The sequence below is a fragment of the Engraulis encrasicolus genome, chromosome 10, assembly GCF_034702125.1.
Source record: "Engraulis encrasicolus isolate BLACKSEA-1 chromosome 10, IST_EnEncr_1.0, whole genome shotgun sequence".
Classification (NCBI taxonomy): Eukaryota; Metazoa; Chordata; class Actinopteri; order Clupeiformes; family Engraulidae; genus Engraulis; species Engraulis encrasicolus.
The window spans coordinates 24313887-24335433 of NC_085866.1; the positions used below are offsets into that span (position 1 = coordinate 24313887).

At 45.2% G+C, this 21547-nt stretch overlaps 1 protein-coding gene across 5 annotated transcripts in view; it reads right to left on the reverse strand.

Annotated features, from left to right (window-relative positions):
* Positions 1-21547, reverse strand: part of arhgef10lb (Rho guanine nucleotide exchange factor (GEF) 10-like b) — a 99250-nt gene that overhangs the window by 20470 nt on the left and 57233 nt on the right. For all 5 annotated transcript variants that reach the window (XM_063208421.1, XM_063208420.1, XM_063208418.1 and 2 more), the window contains 7 exons: positions 15715-15830; positions 13508-13635; positions 10506-10606; positions 9480-9604; positions 3692-3778; positions 1326-1612; positions 422-579 (listed from right to left, as the gene is read on the reverse strand). In XM_063208421.1, the coding sequence (XP_063064491.1) occupies positions 422-579; positions 1326-1612; positions 3692-3778; positions 9480-9604; positions 10506-10606; positions 13508-13635; positions 15715-15830 (1002 nt within the window). The remainder of the gene's footprint in view (positions 1-421; positions 580-1325; positions 1613-3691; positions 3779-9479; positions 9605-10505; positions 10607-13507; positions 13636-15714; positions 15831-21547) is intronic.

A 21547-nucleotide genomic window follows, 5' to 3' on the forward strand; every position in this document is an offset into this window, starting at 1 on the left:
ACCTGTCAGTGAAAAAATGTGTGTAAACCAACCGAACTGTGCCTAAACCAAAACTCATTCCTAAACCTAACCTGTCAGTGGAAAAATGTGTTTTATAATTGCATGCCAGTGATGCCACTTCCGCATGTCGATGTCGAACTGTGCCTAAACCAAACTCATTCCTAAACCTAACCTGTCAGTGAAAAATGTGTGTACACCAACCTATAAACATGTCGAACTGTGCCTAAACCAAATCTCATGCCTAAACCTAACCTGTTTGTGGAAAAATATGTTTTATAATAGCATGTCACTGATGCCACACATGCCACATGCCACTGAATGATCTAACTCCTCCTGCTCTCTCTCTCTCACTTACTTCCTTCACTGAATCTATCATAATAAAGGCAAAAAGCACAAAAAAACCCATGTAAAAAATCTTCACCTTCGCTATTCCGACTGTACACAAGCACATTGCCATTCATCAGTCCGGCGAATAGGAACTTTCCGGATTGCTTCAGACACAGAACCGGAATTCCTTCTGGATTCCGGAAGGTCTGCAGACACTGGGTGGTAGCATCCACAGTTCCGTACACCAGGATGCTGCACAGAAAAGACAAAAATGGCAACTTATTAGAGTTAGCTTATTGAAACTCGTGGCAGAGGAGCATGTTGTGCAATATACAGGCACCAGTGAGCAAGGGCAAGGTCAAAGAATGAGTCATGGAATGGGGGAGGCTCACTTTGAAAGTGACTCCAACTGGCTTTTGTGTACCACAGAAAAGCACAACAAAAAACCTGCCACCCTATTGACCTCTCTCTCTCTCTCTCTCTCTCTCTCTCTCTCTCTCTCTCTCTCACACACACACACACACACACACACACACACACACACACACACACACACACACCAAATCCAGAATCACAAAAAAACATAGACATACACGTTCATGCACATGACAGACAGATAACTGAATGTCTCTGTCTCAGCTGTGTTCAGAGTATATGTGACAGACAGTACCACTGCTTGATCCTGTGAATCCTTCACCCTTCATAAATCATGTACACACACTATAGGGGCAGCAGCAGCCGTCTTTGTCACCCCAGCTACTCATGTTCATACGTGTTAGATCTCACCCACCCCACCCCCATAAATATACATGTAAACGCAGAGACAAACACAGACGAACACACACACGCACAGTCGCACACATGCACACGCGCACATGCACGCACACACACACACACACACACACACACACACACACACACACACACACAAAAATCACATAACAGACACTAGCATCCCATATTCTACTCTACACACACACACACACGCACTCCCTCACCTCCCGTCCCTCAGCCCCACGCAGATGGTGTTTCCGATTTTAGCCGCGCCTCCCGCCTCCATCCCCCATCCCCCTCCTCCTCCTCCTCCTCCTTCTCCTGCTCCCTTGTCCACCTCCTGTGCCTCCCCCTCTCCGTCCTCGTCAAAGGCACTGGGCTCCGGCGCGGTCACGTACTCCAGGCACAGCACCGGAGCTCCCACGGGGAAGGACTTGACGGAGCGCGGCGTGGCCCTGTTGAGGGAGAAGATCTCCACCTGGCCACGCGAGTCATCACCCCTGCTGCCCACCTGGGGACCAGAGAGGAGAGAGGAGAGGAGATGAGGAGAGAGGAGAGGACAGAGGAGAGGACAGAGGAGAGGAGAGGAGAGGAGAGGAGAGGACAGAGGAGAGGAGAGGAGGAGAGGAGAGGAGAGGAGAGGAGAGGAGAGGAGAGGAGAGGAGAGGAGAGGAGAGAGGAGAGGAGAGGAGAGGAGAGGAGAGGAGAGGAGAGGAGAGGAGAGGAGGAGAGGAGAGGGGAGCAGAGGAGAGGAGAGAGGAGAGAGGAGAGGAGAGGAGAGGAGAGGAGAGAAGAGAGAAGAGAGGAGAGAGGAGAGAGGAGAGAGGAGAGGAGAGGAGAGGAGAGGAGAGGAGAGGAGGAGAGGAGAGGAGAGAGGAGAGGAGAGGAGAGAGGAGGAGAGGAGAGGACAGAAGAGGAGGAGAGGAGAGGAGAGGAGAGGAGAGGTGAGAGGAGAGGAGAGGAGAGAGGAGAGGAGAGAAGAGGAGAGAGAGGAGAGAGGAGAGGAGAGAGAGGAGAGAGGAGAGGAGAGGAGAGGAGAGGAGAGGAGAGGAGAGAGGTGATCAGAGAGGAGGGGGATGAGAGGAGAGGAGAGGAGAGAGGAGGGGAGAGCAGAGGAGAGGGCAGAGGTGAGGGAAGTAGAGGAGATGAGAGTGTAAGACAGAAATACAGAGAGAGGAATGAAGAGACAAGAGAGGGAAAAGAATGCATGAGAGAGTGAGATAGGAATACAAGAAGAGGAAGGCAGAGAGGGATAGAGAGGAAGAGGAAGAGGAAGAGGAGGGAGGAAGCACAAGAGCAAGTGAGACAAAGAGAGAAGTCAATAGTGAGAGACAAATGAGTGAAAGAAAAACAAGGATGAGGAGAAAGAAAGAGAAAGGAAAGAGATACACAAGGGAAAAGAGTAGAAGAGTAGAAGGGAGGCAGAAAGAAAGGGTGATAGAATAAAACTTAGACAAGCAGACTGCGTGGAATAGTGAGACAACAGAGGAGGGTGAGATCTTAAGGTTTTTGTTTGTGTATTACAAATATCTTAACTGTTTTTCCTTTTAATTAGCAAACAAAATAAAACAAAATAAAAAGAACACAAGAAGGCACGTTGACAGATATAATCTTCAAGCACAGCAGTAGGTAGATAAAAAATCTTGAGATTAACAATAGTGAAGACAGTAAAAAAAAAAAAAAAACATGATCAAAAGTAGGGGGATGAGATCTTAAGTTTTTTTCATCCTATATAGGGAAAGTTAAAGGAGTTACAGGCGTAAGGGGGCAAAAAACTTGCCTGTGAGCATGAAGTATTCATCACTTTGTGCTTTTGATGTTCAGGTCTTGATATATATTATACACCATTTTTGAAGACTTCTGTCTGGTGTTCAAACTCTCACCCTCACGTCCCTTCTCTTAAAATGCTCTACAAATAATTTAAATCCCAGATCTGTTCAAAACATGGTTGGTGCTCGTTTAGGGTTGGATAAAAAAAAGCTTTAGGTTCAGAGCAGGGAAAAAGAAAGTCAATAAATAAAATATCAACTGGCCACTCTTAAACTGACTAGAGACTTTTAAGAGGTCTATTATGCATACAGAATTTCATACTTTCTGGCGTAGCATGACCAGGATACACTGAACATTTACGTAAAAGTTGCACTCTTCCAAAGTTTCAAACTCATCCACTGACTCCTCAAAAAAAAAAAGATTCTTTCTTAAATGAAGCTGGGTGCTGCTAACTACTATAAGAACGTCAGCCACAACGGCACATGGTTACAGAGAAAACAGAGATCAATGTAATACACTGCCTTATCAAGCCAACTTCATTAACTAGGCTACATCATTTTGAATTTAATGGTCAGCTGTCCAAGACAGGCAAGCAGGCAGACAGACAGGCAGACAAACAGACAGACAGACAGACAGGCAGAGAGAGAAACAGACAGACAGACAGACAGACAGACAGACAGGCAGGCAGGCAGGCAGGCAGACAGACGGACACAGACAGAGAGACAGAGGGACAGACAGACAGACAGAGAGACAGACAGACAGACAGACAGACAGACAGACAGACAGACAGACAGACAGACAGACAGACAAACCAACTTACCCACAGGTATCCCTGAGGCAGGGAGGTGCTGGCAGCAAAGAAGCCCAGGAGAGCACACTGCACCGGGTTATGGAGAGCGGTCTCCAGCTGTAGAAAAGAAAATGTCATTTTTTACTTGTGCGATGAGTTACAAAACAAAAAAACATTGACAATGGGTATACAAACCCTGTCATGGCCTGGACGTGAAGGATGTGAATTTGTTTAGGTTAAAAAACAATTTTCACCTGACTAACATGAAGTTTACATAAATGTGCATTATGAAACTGTTGATTTAGGAAGGATAATACATGATGTGTAATGCTATAGAATTATAATATCACGTAGTTGCAACATACTGTATTTCTGTGCCATCCTGTGTGGCAGTTTATTTGTAAGTCAAGGTATTACAGGTAGGATTGCCAAAACCACTCCATTCAAAACACTCCATTCAAGACACTTCATTCTGTGACGGATAATACCGGGGGATTAATTTCACCTCCTCCGCCAGATTACTGCTGAGTACTTCAGTGAGGTTCTTTATAGAGTCAGCCCTCTACTTCATATCCCCTCTTCATTTCCAGAGGAAAGATATTCAGCAGAGACACTCAATCACACATTTACTATATTTCCCTTTGTCGTGTCCCCATTGAACAGGCCAGATGACATTGACAAGCCATCTAAATTTGATTACTTTGTTCTTATACAGTAGACATGAGCACAAAAGGGATTTATGCTATGTTGTTTTTCTTCTCCCCCAAACTCACGAGTAAAATGAAGTGGCCTTTGGCCTTCCATAAAAGCTTTTTATATTGTTATTATTTTTATTGACTGAGAGAGAAAGGAAAGAGAAAGGAAAGCCCTGAGAGAAAAAAAAAGAAATTCTGACAGCGCCCATGAAAGCCTCAGAGCAGTTTTCAGACAGAATGATGGCTGGTTGACTTTTCCAGAAGGGCACTCTTCACGGTCAAGGCGCAGACGTAGTGGACAGGGCTGGACTTGCCATCTGGCATACCGGGCATTTCCCGGGGGTCCCAGCCTCCTTGTGGGCCCCTATTTTCAGAAATGTAAAAAAAAGTTGTTTTTTTAACATTTCTGAAATAGGCGCCTGAGGGTACGGGGCTCACCGGGAAGTCAGCTCTGCGTCGCTAATTATGAGGGGCTCCTTTAAGCCAAAAGTACCCGGGCCCTATTTCTCCCCCAGTCCAGCCCTGGTGGTGGAAGCATGTCTCTGACAGGTGAGGTGGAAGCCCAAATGTCAGCCGTGGTTACACTGACAGCCCTCACAGACAGCTAGTTTCATATAAAACTAAGATCGCACTTCCTGGCCTTGCTTGTTTCATACTGAGTAAATTTCACAGTGTTTATTTAGCAATTTAAGAGAGTAGAACCGACTAGAGGTGTGTGAGTTTCAACTAGCTAACTGTTCAAAACAACATGATAAAATTCACAGTGATTGTATGCACAGTAAAAAATGCAGTGGCTATTGAACACTTAGAGGATACTCTGGCACCACATAGGCTACACGTCTAGATTGAAGATGTTAAATGAACTCACTAATTAACAGGGCAGTCATGGGTAAGCGGCTAGGGCGTCAGACTTGTAGCCCAAAGTTTGCCGGTTTGACTCCCGACCCACCAGGTGGGTGGGGGGAGTAATTAACCAGTGCTCTCCCCCATCCTCCTCCATGACAGAGGTACCCTGAGCATGGTACCGTCCCGCCGTATTGCTCCCTTGGGGGGTGCCCCCTTGCACGGGTGAGGCATAAATGCAATTTTGTTGTGTGCAGTGTGCAGTGAACACTTGTGTGCTGTGGACTGCTGTGTCACAATGACAATGGGAGTTGGAGTTTCCCAGTTGGATTTTCGCTTTCACTAATTGTTGAATTAACACTGACATTTCTGACTGTGCGAGGCTGCCTGGCATCCAAGCCAATCTTGTTTCCTGTCAGCCTATACTATAGACTAGGGGCTGGGATGGAGTGTATTCTTGATAAGCATCTCCATTAGTGTCGTGTAGTAGGACATTTTAATTGAATTTACTCTATCTGATGCATAGCATATACTATACACCGTGAGCTAATTGTCACAGACTGAAAAGGCTTCACCATAATGAGTTCTCTTCAAGTCTGTTTGTTTTGTGACTAAATGATAATGCATGACTGGAAATGTATTACCGGGAACTGTACTGCAGACTTGAATGAACCCTTCGAGCGCTGACTTGTTTTTCACTGTCCTAGAATATTACAAAATAATAGGGAACCTGAGAGTTAGTCCTTGACTCAGAAGGTTCCAGGTTTGAATCCCACCCATAACTCTCTTTTCACCTCCATCCAAGGCATCAAGCCCCACATTGCTTCAGGGACTGTAACTATACCCTGTACCTAAAATACTGTAAGTCGCTTTGGATCAAAAAGCGTGAGCTAATGTGTTACAGACATTCTATCACTCTATATCCATCATCAAAGCAAACATCAACCTTGTAAGATACATAATTTGTTCCACGGTCTGCAGTTAGTGACCAAAGGCACATGCGCTGTCCCCACAGACTGCTAATTTGCTGCACCGACATGACAGTTGCTGTTTGGGAAATGGTATGGGAGTCTCCATGGCGATGGAGGAAGGGAAGCTGACAGGGGGGTACAAAGGGGTCAATCGTCTCGGGCCTGGGGAGAAATGGGGCCCAGAATTAGGTCTTCATTAAATTGAACGTATTTAGTGGGGGCCCTTTCTGAGGGCTTTGTCCCGAGCCCTAGATGAAGGCCGCAACACGGCAGCTGGTTTCTCTCCCTTCCTCCTCTCTCGTCCCATCCCGTCTGCGTCTGGCCTATTTCCCCTGGCGTCTGGCTGGCATAAGGCAAAGCCAGCTCTTTAATATGTACATAACTCAGCACAGCGTCGGAATTGAGATGCTCATTTCTTTATCTTTCTTTTGTCAGGACGAATAGCCGAGGACATAGACACACACGCGCACAGAAATGCAGAGACATTCGGAGCACCATAATTGGGTTGTCTGATGGCTGGCTGTTTTATTTATTTATTTTACTGGAATGCGATTTTCACTTGATGTAATGTCATGTAGCGACTAGACTTTTTAAAATTTAGTTATTTTATTTATTCATTTATTTTAAATACTATATATATATATACGTATATAAATATATTGCTGCCACGCCACAGCCGAGCACAAGAAAGATGAAAGGGCCCCAGCTAAACAAGGGTAAAGCGTTTCAATGTCAGATGCATAATTTTCATCCTTTGGGTATTTCGTCTTTTTCATTATACGGGCTATCGGAGATAAAAATCAGCCCATTTCTCACTTCCTATATCTCCAACTCCATTGCTCGCTCTAGTTATGTCTAGCTCACTCTCCCTCTCCCTCTCCCTCTCCATCTCCCTCTCACTCTCGCTGGTAGCAGATTGTGTTTTTTGTTATCTCCGATCAACAGAGAACTTACAGGGATGGATGTTATTTTTTTGCTTTGCATTGCAGGGTGGGATGAGAAAGAGGGATATGTGTCTATGGACGTATAATATAATATATTATCGGGCCTTGCCTATGCCTCTGTGTGTGTGTGTGCATGTGTGTGTGCGCGCGTGTGTGTGTGTGTGTGTGTGTGTGTGTGTGTGTGTGTGTGTGTGTGTGTGTGTGTGTGTGTGTGTGTGTGGCCTTATAGTACAATATATCATGCCTTTTCGTTGTGCGTGTGTGCGTGTGTGTGTGTGTGTGTGTGTGTGTGTGTGTGTGTGTGTGTGTGTGTGTGTGGCCTTATAGTACAATATATCATGCGTTTGCGTTGTGTGTGTGTGTGTGTGTGTGTGTGTGTGTGTGTGTGTGTGTGTGTGTGTGTGTGTGTGTGTGTGTGTGTGTGTGTGTGTGTGTGTGTGTGTGTGTGTGTGTGGCAGTAAGCCCCTGCCTCTAGAGTTAAGTTTCCCTGAAGCCACGCTGATCAAACACATCTCATGCTGAAAATCCCCATGGCCTAAAGCAGGGTGATAGGACCACAGGTGCCGTCTCTCTCTCTCTCTCTCCCTCTATCTCTACCTCTACCCCCTCTCTCTCTATCCCAAAACCACTTTCAATTCAGCCCTCTCCCCTCTCCTACTCCTCCTTTCTCCTTTCTCCACACACCTCCCCTCATCTTCTTTTCTCTTTCCCTGCACACATCCCATCCTCCTCATTCTCCTCCTCTTCTCTCTCTTCCACACACCCCTCCTCTGCTTTCTCCCTTCACCTCCCCTGCTGCATCTCCTCTCCTCTCTTTCCTCCATGCACTTCCCCTCAACCTCTTTCAATCCCCCACCCCTCTTCATCACACCTCCTTTACTCCTTACCCTACTCTTCACCTCCCCTCCTCCCTCCACTCTTTCCTCCTGGCACTCATCCACTCTCCTCCCCTCACCCCTACCTCCTCCTCTCACCTGCCTCCTCCTGAATCTCCTCTCCACTCTTTCCTCCAGGCACTCCTCCACTCTCCTCCCCTCACTCCAACCTCCTCCATCTCCCCTCCCTTCTCTAAGCACCTCCCCTCCTGAATATCCTCTCCACTCTTTCTTCCCTGGCTGCACTCCTCCACCCTCCTCTCCTCCCTTCACCCCCCACCTCCTCCTCTCCTCTGCCTCCTCTACACACCTCCCCTCCCCTCCCGAATCTCCTCCATCATGCCCCCAGAGCTCCGCTCACCGAGCCCTGCTCCAGGGCCCTGCAGGGAGACGACTCCCAGCCAGCTCTCAGCCGAGACACAGACAGATGTCCTCCGCACTTAAGTTCCATCTGGGGGGCTTTAAACCTCATTTTTCTCACTAAGTAGTTTCCAATCCATCAATCGGCATCTAATCTGGCCCGGCCCTACGCTATATATTGGCTCTCATCAGCAGGCCTACCTCTGGGGCAACAGGTATAGGCTACTGGCAGGGCTGGACCAGGGGAGAAATAGGGCACGGGCACTTTTGGCTTAAAGGGGCCCTCAAAATTAGCCGAGCAGAACTGACTCACCGGTGGGCCCCGCACCCTTGTGGGCCCCTATTTTCAGAAATTTTAAATTTGGTGGTGCAGGGCCCACTGGGAAATGCCCAGTATGCCAGATTGCCAGTCCAGCCCTGGTTGCTGGATATTGAGCAGGGGGGAGAGAGTTTAAATGAAAGACAAGGGAGGGGGAAGATAGAAATATCGCTTCATAAAACACATCAGAGAAAGAACTTTTCCTATAGCTTCCAACAGTCTTGGGAGTTGTTGGCTACTAGCACAGATGTATTATTGCACAGCTACCTTTTAAAAATTATACATTTTATTTTCTTTGGTAAGTTTCAGTTTTATTGCTGAAAGGATGCATGCAGTGGAAGTTTATGGGCTCTTGGAGAACATTACGAAAGAAAGTTTTCTTGTGAGACCACCACAGAGACCAAGATTTGGCTTCTGTGTAGAAGTTTTCCCAGAAACAGATTTGTACATTTACATTCAACCTATGGGGTGCATTTCTCAACAACATCATTGTTAACTACAGTAAGTTAGCAACTTACTTGGTTGCAATGCAATTTCTCATTGGGAACCTAGTAAGTTGCTAACTGGTTAGCAACGATGGTTTCAAGTAACGGGGTCAAGTGGGGGGCCCCCACATTTGGACTTACATTGCCCACGGGGACCCCGGTTCAAGTCCGTTTCCTGGCCCAGCGCCATCTCTCTCTCCCAATCATTTCCTGTCTACTCTCACACTGTCGTGTAATAATAAAGGCCAAAAAGCCCCAAAAAATATATTTTTTAAAAGAAAGATGGTCCAGAATTGTATGACAACATATCCCAAGGAATGTCTGACCTTCCACTCCTGTGACTTGATGGTGAAAGCTGGCATGCGGCAGGCGAGCAAGGGGCACCAGAAAGGTGGCTTGGTTTTGTCCTCGTCGTCATCTGCAAACACCCACCCCGGCGTGTTCTCTTCCCCTGCACAAAGACGGGGACACACACAGTGGCATATCTTCTCAGAGAGCAGACATAAAACAGGAATGTACACAAGCAAAACGCGGACAACAAAACAACAAAAAGGAAAACAACAAAGCAAACCCTGAACAGACAATGCAAATGGATAAAAAGCTTTTCTATTATGCCTGACTATCGATGGAACAGAACATGTGTATTGATCAAGTAAGTATTTGTTCGATAAAAAAAGCCACAACTACATTCAGTTTGATTCTTAAACTTCCCACCTTGGAATCAAAAAAGAAAATCTGTCTGTCTGTCTGTCTGTCTGTCTGTCTGTCTGTCTGTCTGTCTGTCTGTCTGTCTGTCTGTCTGTCTGTCTGTCTGTCTGTCTGTCTGTCTGTCTGTCTGTCTGTCTGTCTGTCTGTACAAGCAACTTGTGATACCCCCTTTTTTCCAAAGGAATACAATGGATATTGCAGTATGCTCAGTGACTTCTGATACTCCTGAACACGTTCTCTTTACTATGCACAGTGACTTCTGACACTCCTGGACACTTTCTCTTTACTATGCACAGTGACTTCTGACACTCCTGGACACTTTGTTGGTCACGTTGTCTTGGGCTGCTATGTGCCGCTTATTAATGTGTACACTTCAGAGTCTTTGTGGCGTATTAGTGTGTATATAGTACTTCAGAGTTTGCGTGTGTTATTACTGTTCATACCAGAGTCTGTGTGTGTTATTAGTGTGCATACTAGAGTCTGTGTGTCTAATAAATGTGTACACTTCAGAGTCTGTTGCTGAATCTCAAATGGTGCACTTCTGCAGTTTAGTGTTCATGTTTCAGTGCGTATGGCGTATTAGTTACACACTGAAACATAGTCCCCATAGAGATCCAGTATGTGTGTGTTATTAGTGTGCGTACTTTGTGCGATCTTGGCCAGGTGCAGGCGGTTGACCCAGGAGATCTTGCTGAGGGGATTGGGAGTGTTGAAGACCACCATGAAGCTGACCGGCCGCCCAGACCTGCACAATAAAACACATCATCAGATGCACGCACACGCATGCTCGGACGCACACACGCGCACACACACACACACACACACACACACACACACACACACACACACACACACACACACACACACAGGTACATATGTACATACGCTCACTCACACACACATTAACAATGAAACACACAGACACAAAAAACAAAGACCCAAAGACATAAACAAATGGCCAGACAGACGTAGGCTATGAGGAGAGAGCGAAGGAGACAGATAAAGGGAGCAAGAGAGAGAGAGACAGAGAGAGAGAGAGAGACAGTGAGAGAGAGAGAGAGAGAGAGAGAGAGAAACAGTGAGAGTTAAAAAGAGAGAGAAAGAGAGAAACACAGAGAGAGAGAGAGAGAGAGAGAGAGAGAAACAGAGAGAGAGAGAGAAAGAGTGAAACAGAGAGAGAAACAGAGAGCGAGAAATCAATCTGAGGCATATTGTCGCAATGTAAGATAAATACAGCTGGAGTCTTGTTGACATACGGACACATGCACAACATTTTAGAGGTCGCCTCCCGTTGGACCCAGTGGGCAGCTGCTGCTACACAGATCACTGAGCATTATGTACCTATCACCAAGAATAAATCACACACAGCCACCGTGGAGCAAAACATACAGTGCATACAGGGCTCTAAAACTGTATGCTGCCTGTACAGAAAGAAGCTGCTTACATGCATATGGATAGTTTTTGAAAACGCATTGGTTTTGGCCTCTTTTTAGAATGCACATTTCAAAACTCCGGCTTTAAAATATCTGCGTACGTGTATCCAGCACCAAACACAGGCTATAAAACACAAAACTAGGAGTGCTGTCCTGTTCTCTTTATTTCTTATTTTCAGAAGTCACATTTCCCAGCAGACATCGTCAAGGTGCAGACTAAAAGCAATGTGTTTTGGGTGGTCACCGTGGTCGGGCAGGACAGCAACATAGAATGCCGTTGCTAAGATACCCTGTAGATACGTATGTCTCTAATGCAGCTGAACTTTGGAGGTTCAAGGCAGCAGGAAGGAAGGATACGTAAATGGCGGTGAGAAAATTGGGACGAAATGAGGAGTCTTAGGAGAAAAGGCTTTTTATGCATTTGTCTGATTCAGACCTGTTTTGCTGTCATCCAAAGTCATCCAAGGCTGAGTTGAAGGTCTGTTTTTTTGTCTCTTTTCAAGACACGGCTACCGATGAAGACCAGCTAAAGCATAGGCCTATACATGTATTCTGCCAACAAATTGCGTAAGCAAAAGCACCCCAGATGGCCCGTTTGCTTTCATACCACCAAAAAGTCTCAAGGTAGTCAATTCTCTGCTTTGGATGCAGTAATCTTTACTCAATATTAATGAACAGAATATCCATTATCCAATGAAAAATGAACCTTGCAAATTACCTAAATCATATCTCCCACTTTTTGCTCTTGGACATTTCTCTGCTTGGACACATTGATCTTTCACAGAAAAAAAACATTACATTGGATACCCGTGACATTCTTTTTAATAATGCCAGAAACATCTGTGCAAACAATAACCACAACACCAGTATCAACACTCAAGAATAGTAGAAACACACATCATGTCAACATCATCACTTACTAATAAGTTGGTTCTCAACCTTTCTTGAATAAATGTCCCCTGGATTTCATCATAAGCCTCCCAACGCCACCTTGATCTCATCATAAGCCTGCCAAAACCCCCCTAGTATTAAAAAAATGAAATATATTAATGCCCCCCAATGGCAAATAACAGCACCACCCCCTCTCATCTGTATCCTTCTCTATGCCCCCTTAGGGCTCCCCAAAACCCCCATGTGAGACTGTGGAGCCCCCGTTGAGAAACACTGAATTACTACCACTATCAACTATAGCAGTAACACCCACCTCAAAAACACAAAAAAGTAACATCAGTCTCAACACTAACACCCGTTTCAACAAGGCACCAATTACCATCCATAACAATGCAGCAACTAACTCAACAGTCACACAACACAAAACAACACAACAGCAGCCCACAGGTTTTTCCATTGGCACCGGCGAGGCTAAATCTGGGCACCACCTCCCAATCACCCCCTGCGGTCCTTGCTCTGCTCATCCGTTTAAAAGGGATGAATATGTATCAGCCTAGCCACCCACACTTGCTCTGCAATGCACACAGCACCAGCACTCTGGCCCACAGCCCATCCCCTACTGACTACGGGCAACAACATCACCACCGCGAGGAGGGGGTCTCTAGCATCACGGGGGAAGTCGACAGGGGGGGGGGGCAAAGCAGTCAGTTGTCCCGGACACAGGTAGAGGGGAGAAGGCCCAGAATTGGGTCCTCGCAGTCGTGACACTGCATGTATTAGGTGGAGGGCCCTTTCAGATGACTTTGTCCTGAGCCCCAGTCAGAGCTGTTAGCGACCCTGTCTAGCATACCGATAGTGGTTTGGGTTGTTTGGCACAAGGGGAAACAAACACAGCGTCGTCCTCGTCATGTTATTTTCCTCCTGCTGGGTCTGCCACCGTCTACTTCATAGACTTGGCCAATGGGGAGAACCACCAACCAGATGGCTGGGACTAATGTCGGCGGAAAAGTTTGTTTTTTTCCTTCTATTGTTTGTTTGGCTATTTGTTTGGCTGTGTGTTTGTGTGTTTGTTTATTTGTTTGTGTTTGTTTCTGTTTGTGTTTGTGTTGTGTTTGAGTTGTGTGCTTGTGTTGTGCGTTTGTTTTGTGTTGTGTGTTTGTTTGCTTGGCTATTTTTTTTCCTTTGCATTGTGGTGTGTTTGTTTGTGTTGTGTGTTTGTTTGTGTTGTGTGTTTGTGTTGTGTCGTGTGTTTGTGTTGTGTGTTTGTTTGTGTGTTTGTGTTGTGTGTTTGTTTGTGTGCTTGTGTTGGCAGGACTGCTCACTTGTCTGGTTTTCCGGGCAGCATGAGTCGCAGGCGGCACTTGTTAGCACACTGGATCTCCTCCTCTTTGATGCGGATGAGGCGCTGCAGAGCCAGGCACCAGTCCTGCCCCACAGTGGTGTTCAGGTTCTACACACACACACACACACACACATGCAGAAACACACACACACACACACACACACACACACACACACACACACACACACACACACACACACACACACACACACACACACACACACACACACACACACAGGCACACAGAGATACACGTACACACACACGCACACACACGCACACGCACGCACACACACAACTGAATTGCAATTAGCTGAATATGAATTAGCTGACAAATGATTCTTCTATCAACACAATTGGAACAATTGGCTGCATGTTCTAGTTGCGGCGTTGATCAAAGCAATGTACTGTAAAAATGACATTCAAAACACATACACTCTAACAGCTTGGCTTGACAACAAAGTTTTAAAAAATACATGGGGTGAATTCAGGTAAATTGGACCACTCTTCTGCATTTGTCCAACGGGCAAAATTGACATGAAATACGCATGGCAACGTGTTCATGAACAAAATACACTCGTATCCTGCAGCAAGCATATACTGGGCCTGAATACATGAATCTGTTAACAAATTCACACAGACACATTCCCAAAAGTACTGCACCTTCTAACTCTAACTTTTAAACCTCAACTCTTATCCTTCCCTATTCCCCCAGCAAGAGTAGCAGGTGGTGGTTTTGTGGAAAAGACTACATTAACTTCAACTTCAAATTCGACTCTGAGGGTGGACTCCAGCATCCCCGGTTCCCCAGCAGGGCTGATCTGGGGGAGAAATAGGGCCCGGGCACTGTGGGCTTCAAGGGGCCCCTCATAATAAGCGGCGCAGAACTGACTCACCGGTGGGCCATGCACCCTCGTGGGCCCCTATTTTCAGATTTTTTTTACATTTGTATCACATTTCTGAAAATAGGGGCCCATGAGGCTGCAGGGCCCACCGGGAAATGCTCAGTATGACAGATGGCCAGTCCAGCCCTGTTCCCAAGTCAGCGTGGCAGCATCTGGTCATGCTGGCGGTGGTGGTATGTGCAAATAAATGTTTGAGAGGGCTAAACTTAGTGTTAGTGGAGGCAGCAGCCCACCTGCTACTCTCCCTGAAGCGTCCCCAGCAGAAGTCACTATTCAAATACCATTGCAAGCAAACGAACGAAAGAAAGACACAAACTAACTAAAAAATAATCAGGGGAATGGATGGATGGATGGATGGATGGATGGATGGATGGATGGATGGATGGATGGATGGATGGATGGATGGATGGATGGATGGATGGATGGATGGATGGATGGATGGATGGATGGATGGGCTGCAGCTGGGGCTGGTCTCGTGACCGTGACTCGTCGAGTCCTTCACGCATCCACTTATTAGCTATCGTACACTCATTCTTAACACTTTGGATAAAAGCATCAGCTAATTATAAGTGTAATGTAATGTAATGTAATGTAATATGTATTGTGATGGGTGTGTAGCTACTATCAGTGCTAGCCTACCTGGTTCTTTTTTTGTTGGTTTTTTTTGTTGTATTTTTTGGCTTTTATTGCCGTTATTCATGATAGAACAATCACCATTACACGCTGAAGAAGGGCTCTGCCCGAAACGAATATACAGAGAAAAATCTGAAGAGTGCTGTCCTTCGCTTCCTTCATTCATCAATATGTTATGTGGGATTCAGAGTTATAATCTATATTAAATAGTATAGGCGATAGTGTGAGCGAGTCTCCTTTACTTCATAAGTTATTCATGATAGGACAGTCGAGTGGGACAGGAAGCAAATGGGATGAGAGAGACGGGGAAGGGTCGGCAAATGATCCAGGCCCGGGCCGGAATCAAACCCAGGTTGCCGGTGTAGCAGTGCAGTGCCTAGTCGTTTGAGCCACGGCTGGGCCGGGGGGCAAGCGATATTCCGACATACCACTATTCCGACACCTGACATGCCGTAGGGTTAGGGTTAGGGTAGGCTAGGGTGGGGTAACTACATGTATTCTTCCTAAACTGAAAAAAACCTGAGCAATGTAGCACACACCACAGAAATGGCAGATTTTGGTAGGAAACGTGCCAGTATTCAGGCAATAGACATCAATGTCTGAATAGCGGCCAATCTGAATAGCGCCACTTAATGGCTAGGCCACCCACCTGGTACTCTCCCTGCAGTGTCCCCACCAGTAGTGTCACCTCCTCCACTACCGACAGGTCGTGCTGAAGCTCCTGCAGCTCCTGGTAGAGCCGCGGCGGTCCCAGGAACACTTTACCTGCGGCACACAATTGAAATCACATGATGAGCAAATTAGGATTATTATCATTGCCATTGTCATTATTGTTATTAATACCAAACTCTTATTTAAGTCAGAACAGTCATTCAGAACAGTTCTTTAGCTCATGGTACAGCAGAAGTCCCAGGGTCCCTTAATCTGAAGCAAAAAAAAGAAATTATGCTACGATTAAATTAATGATTATTATCAGTCAGAATAGTCGTGCAGCTGTGGGTAGAGGCATGGTGGCGTGGAAGCCCCAGGAACAGTTTTTAAATCATGTTCAAAATTTAAATCATGCTACATTAAGTATTACGTAAGGGTTAACGTTCGGCGAGAAGGTCGCTACTGTGGAATAGCAGCACGACAGAGAGAATCTTTAGACCCCGACGCGGAGCGGAGGGGTCTTGTTCTCTCTGAAGTGCTGCTATTCCACAAAGCGACCGACTCGCCGAAAGTTAACCCGCTTATTATATGGGTAGTTCTATACTTAAATGATTCACACATGCGGGGCCATTTCTTTAGACCTATTTAATGTTAAGATTGTTGCTGCGCAAAACAAAACAGTGCCGTTGTGGAACACCGCTAGGCAACAGCTAGGTAGGCTAGCCAGGACAACAGGTGTTGTCTATCACAGCAGCTGATTAGAGTGACAAAAGACCGGACCCCCTGCGGAGTGATATGAAACATTCGCTTTAGCCACTGACTTGTAGGCCTATACAAGCCAGTAGCTTTAGCAGTGAACGTCTTGTTGCCATTGACAGCGGTAGCCAGGACAACGGGTGCTGTCTATCACAGCAGCTGATTAGAGTCTTGTTGAAAAGTCGCTTTAGCAGTGAAAAGTCTTGTTGCCATTGACAGCGGTCTGTTATAGACCAACCCGTCCGTTATCGAAAAATAACAGACGTCCGAACGTTGGGGAGCCCCGTTGAAATGAATGGAGCATTCGACAGATGACGTCACAACCATATAATAAGTAAGGGTTAACGTTCGGCGAGAAGGTCGCTACCGTGGAATAGCAGCACGACAGAGAGAATCTTTAGACCCCGACGCGGAGCGGAACTTTTATTTCTGTCCAAAGTCAAGAAACACAATACATAAAATATTGAAAGCAATTTCTTTATTGAACAGTTGTGAATTACAGTAGATTAAGTACATACAGGAGCAAACAGTTTCCCCATGAACAGAGCAGGCAACATGACAAAGAGCAGCCTATGCCATGTTATATACACGTCAAGATGAAGCTGGGGAGGTGGTGGGTTTGTGAAGAAGTGAGCAGCGAGAGTTGAGAACTTTTTAAAAGAGTCTCTCATTTCAATCTGACCAATTAGAAGTGAGGAGAGTTGATTAGCTGATCTAGAGCACCTGACCTGATGAGTATCAGAAGCATCAAGCACTTGACTACCATGGCCTGGCCAGAACCAACCTTGATACTAGATTTAAGAAAAACATTTTTTAGCTGCTGTTAGCGGAGTTGTGACCTCAGGAACATTTTGCCTGCAGGATACACACAATTAAAATCACCCAACCACAACTTAAATGCCCAAAATAACGCCGGCCGTTCAGAGGTGTAGAGGGCCCAGGAACCCATACATCTACGGCACAGAATTTAAATGACAAAGGCAAATTACAACTTTTTTTTTTTTAGTCAGACCACTCGTGCAGAGGCGTGGTGGTGCCGGGAACACTTTCAGAGTGCCCCTGAATTTAAATTACAGACATAACAACAACTTTTTTTTTGTTTTAACTTAAACTGGTCATGTTGAGCCCCAGTACTCACAGGTACACTTCAAAAGTGGCACAGAATTTAAATAACAATTCATAACTTATTTAAAAGTTAAACCGGCCATGCTGAAGCCTGGTGGTCCCTGCTGGAACACTTTCGGTGTGGCACAGAATTTAAATGACTTAACTGTAATGACACATTATAATTCCTATTTAAGTCAGACCAGTCATGTAGCTCCTGATTTCAGCTTGTGGTGCTCCCCAGGAACAAATTAGACCAGATCATGACCCTTACATAATTTAAAGTGGTTAAAGCACTAAGCCCTTAGCACTAAGTAGATTTTAAATTAATGCTTCCAAAAATCGTCGCTTCAGTGGTTTGTCAATTTGTAACAGGGTGGAACGCATATCCGAGCCTTTATGACTAGAATACAGAACAAGATTGAGGGGCTGAAAATTTGACAGACCTAAACTTCAGGATGACTGAAGTGTTGCTCCAAGAAACTTTTTTTAGGCACACTCACACTGCACATTTATTCCTCATTAAAATCAACACAATAGTTCAATCCGTGGCGGCAGCAGGTAGAACATGCATGTCACATTTTTGGTTGTTTGTTTCGGTCTACTTGTCAAAACAGCCATTGGCAGCATTCTCTTGTGCTGCTGATTGTTAAATTATTCTACATGAGCAGTGTTACACAGCACAGAAGGGGTGTAAATCACAGCCTCCGTGACGATACGATTCAATATCGATATCTCATTATTCGATAAGATGCGATTCGATTGTTTTGTATGTTTAAGAATGCCCCACGATACAATACTGTACATTACGATTCGATTCGATTTTTTTCCAATTAGTTTTCCACCTCTATTATGTTATGGAGTTAGGGAATTGGGCAGGGGCCAGCGATTCGATTCTTTTCGATACTTAAGAATGCCCCACAATGCGATGCGATCTGATTCAATCGTCAGATTATATCGTGATATATCGATACATTTTTCGATTATTATTTACACTCCTACAGCACACTCATGTTATATAGCTCCTGGTCGAACCGTGATGGTCCCAAAACATTTTCCCGGTGGCAAGCTTGAAGCAACAGCATCAGTCCACACAGCTCTTCACTACTGTATATGATAAACACCTTGTTTTTGCGAAAATATAGCCCTGTGAATCAGTCTTCAGTGACAATATCTTAAGGCATGAATTCTTTCTCATAATAGCATACAATGCTTTTGCTTGGATTTTATACATTATGACAAGCAGTACACACATGGATGGTGCACATTTTCCCCCCACATTTTTTGTGTAAAAATTAACTTATTCTCATCACATACTCTTATTCTGTTTCATTTAATTGATAATGCAGAGTGAGAGTGCTTTGAAGTATTTCTTCAAGTTCTGAATTCCACTCGGTTAGCTCATTTAGTCCTTCTAAATGGAATGGGGATCAAGTCTAAAAGCTCATCGTCTCAATACAACTGCAAATGGGACTAGTAGTACACAGATCCACAGAAGCAAGGAGGCAGATTTACGTGATGAGCAGGGCTGGACTGGCTATCTGGTATAGCGGGCATTTCTCGGTGGGCCCTACACTCTCGTGGGCCCCTTTTTTCAGAATTTTATTTTTTATTATTATTATTGTATTTTTTTACATTTCTGAAAATAGGGGCCCACAAGGGTGTGGGGCCCACGGCTGAGTCAGTTCTGCACTGCTAATTATGAGGCGCCCCTTTAAGCCAAAAGTGCCCGTGCCCTATTTCTCCCCCAGTCCAGCCCTGGTGATGAGGCTGTGCCATGCTGTGTGCACGCTCTGGCTCTTGCTCTTGCTTCGGGGGCCGCACTGCACTACGCTTGTTAACATCCCCCGGAAAAACAGAACCAGAATTAGACCTGAACACCCTCGGCAACAACAGCTGATGAGTGCCATTATGCCTCTGCCTTTGAGACCCCCTGGAGAAGGGCTTGAGTATTAAGACAGGCTGTTTGTTACAAAGGGAGGATTTACAGAGCTCAGACACTGAGCTTACAGCGGTGGCTTGTTGATCAGCAGAAGCCAGACACGGCGAGCTACAGCCTCCCTCCTCCAATAACTCTGATCAAATAAGCTGTATCCAGCCGGTGACAAACAGGTCATTTCACTGCGCTGTAGGCAAGAGCGACCGATAACAGGTAGCCAAAATAATCCCGAAGTAAACAAATGATTCCGCTCACATTAACAACATTCATATTTTTTTTTATCACTCACTGCCGCAAATGATATGCAAATCCTTTCCTTTGAAAATAATGTTTGAGGTTTTTTTTTTAACCGCAGATGTTGCCCGTAGCAATATTCTGCTTTTCTGCTGACAGATTGAAGGAAGAATGTCAAACCAAACAATGCAAAAGGGTATGAACCCAGCACCACCGACCAACTATAAAAAGACCTGACATGGATTAGTGTTCCACACATCAATCTTTGATGTGTATGTTTATCTCTTGAAGCATCTTTATTTTCAAACAGAGCTCTACTATTAACACGAGTCAACCAGCCAAATGCTGGTGAAATTTCACTTTGGCTGGTAGAAAAGAACAACTTACTAGCCACGTTGACCCATTAGTGAGTGTGTGTTTGGCTAGTGAGATTAACATCTAGCCATTTTGGTGAATTTAGAGCCCTGTTTTCAGCCCTGAAAAGACATCACATCCTGAGGGTTTACTACAGCCCTGTGTAAATTTCAAAAAACATTTTAATTGAATAAAGAAACATCCAGATGGTTCTAAATCGCTCTCTTAAGTGTTTTGTTTTCCACAACTAATTGTCAACCCATCGTCAAACCACCACCATGGTAACTCAGAATAAAAACAGAAGAGGGGGAGGGAACTCGTTTCACAATGTTAATTCTTGGGTTGCAGTTACGTCAGAATCCCCCATCACGGGAGCACGCAAATTTGAAATGGTGGACTACCTGGACACCCATTCAAAAGTAAATTTTTTCGATTTGCCACAGAATATTTGTAATTTGACCTAAAGACACACCATGGGTCTTGTTTAAAAGCTGAGAACCCCAGCTTTCCATAACTGAAAGCGGTATTTTCCTAGCATCTACCAATCCGAAGGTAGCCTACTTTAAGTGCGGAATTACTTTTCTAAAGATAGCGTTTTGTTTCCTTGGAAACGGACGCGGTTTATGTGTTACGCATGTGCTAATTGACTCGACTTAACTTGACTTTCAGGATGAGATGTACCACAAAGATAGATGCCGCAGAACTCATGATGAAGTTGGTAATTGTTCCTCTAAGTGCAGAGAGTCAAACGAGTTTAGCAATTTGACATTTGCAAATTTGACTATTTGCAGCTTTTGTCTCTTCCCAAAGACCCTCTGAGGTCTAATTCTGACAGCGGAGTTAAAGAAGTTTCTGGGAAGAAATCAAACAACTTAAAACTCCAAAAAGAGGTCCAGTACTTACAACCAGGGCTCTAAATTAACACACGCCAACCCGCCAAACACGGGTGAAAATTAATTTTGGCTAGTAGAAAAAAATACCTACCCGCCAATTTGGCTAGTAGCCCCCGAGTACAGTAAATTATGAACGGTAAACCGCTGCTCTGACGAACGTTAGACGGCGAGATTTCCTACATTACACATGGACCCTAGCGTCACGAGGTAGCCTCCCACCGTGGGCTTTCCAGTGCAGAGAGCGGCAACTCCATGCTATTGCGCGCGCCAGGATTGAAAACATTTCAGACGACCAGCCTTCTGTCAGCCAGAAATATTCTACGTGTCAGCTCAGCTAAGCTGCACTCACACTATTCTGACAGGCAGCTCTCCTCCTATGCTCTCGTCGCTTTCGCTACAACCTTTTTTAACGTCACTACTGCTATTATTACTATATGAACCTTGCTGTAACAGGCTGCATTTTTGAAGCAGCGAGGCCCTGACCGTTTCAATAACAGGACGCAGATTATGCATAGAGCTACTTCTGTTCTGTAGACTATGTTTTGTGCGAG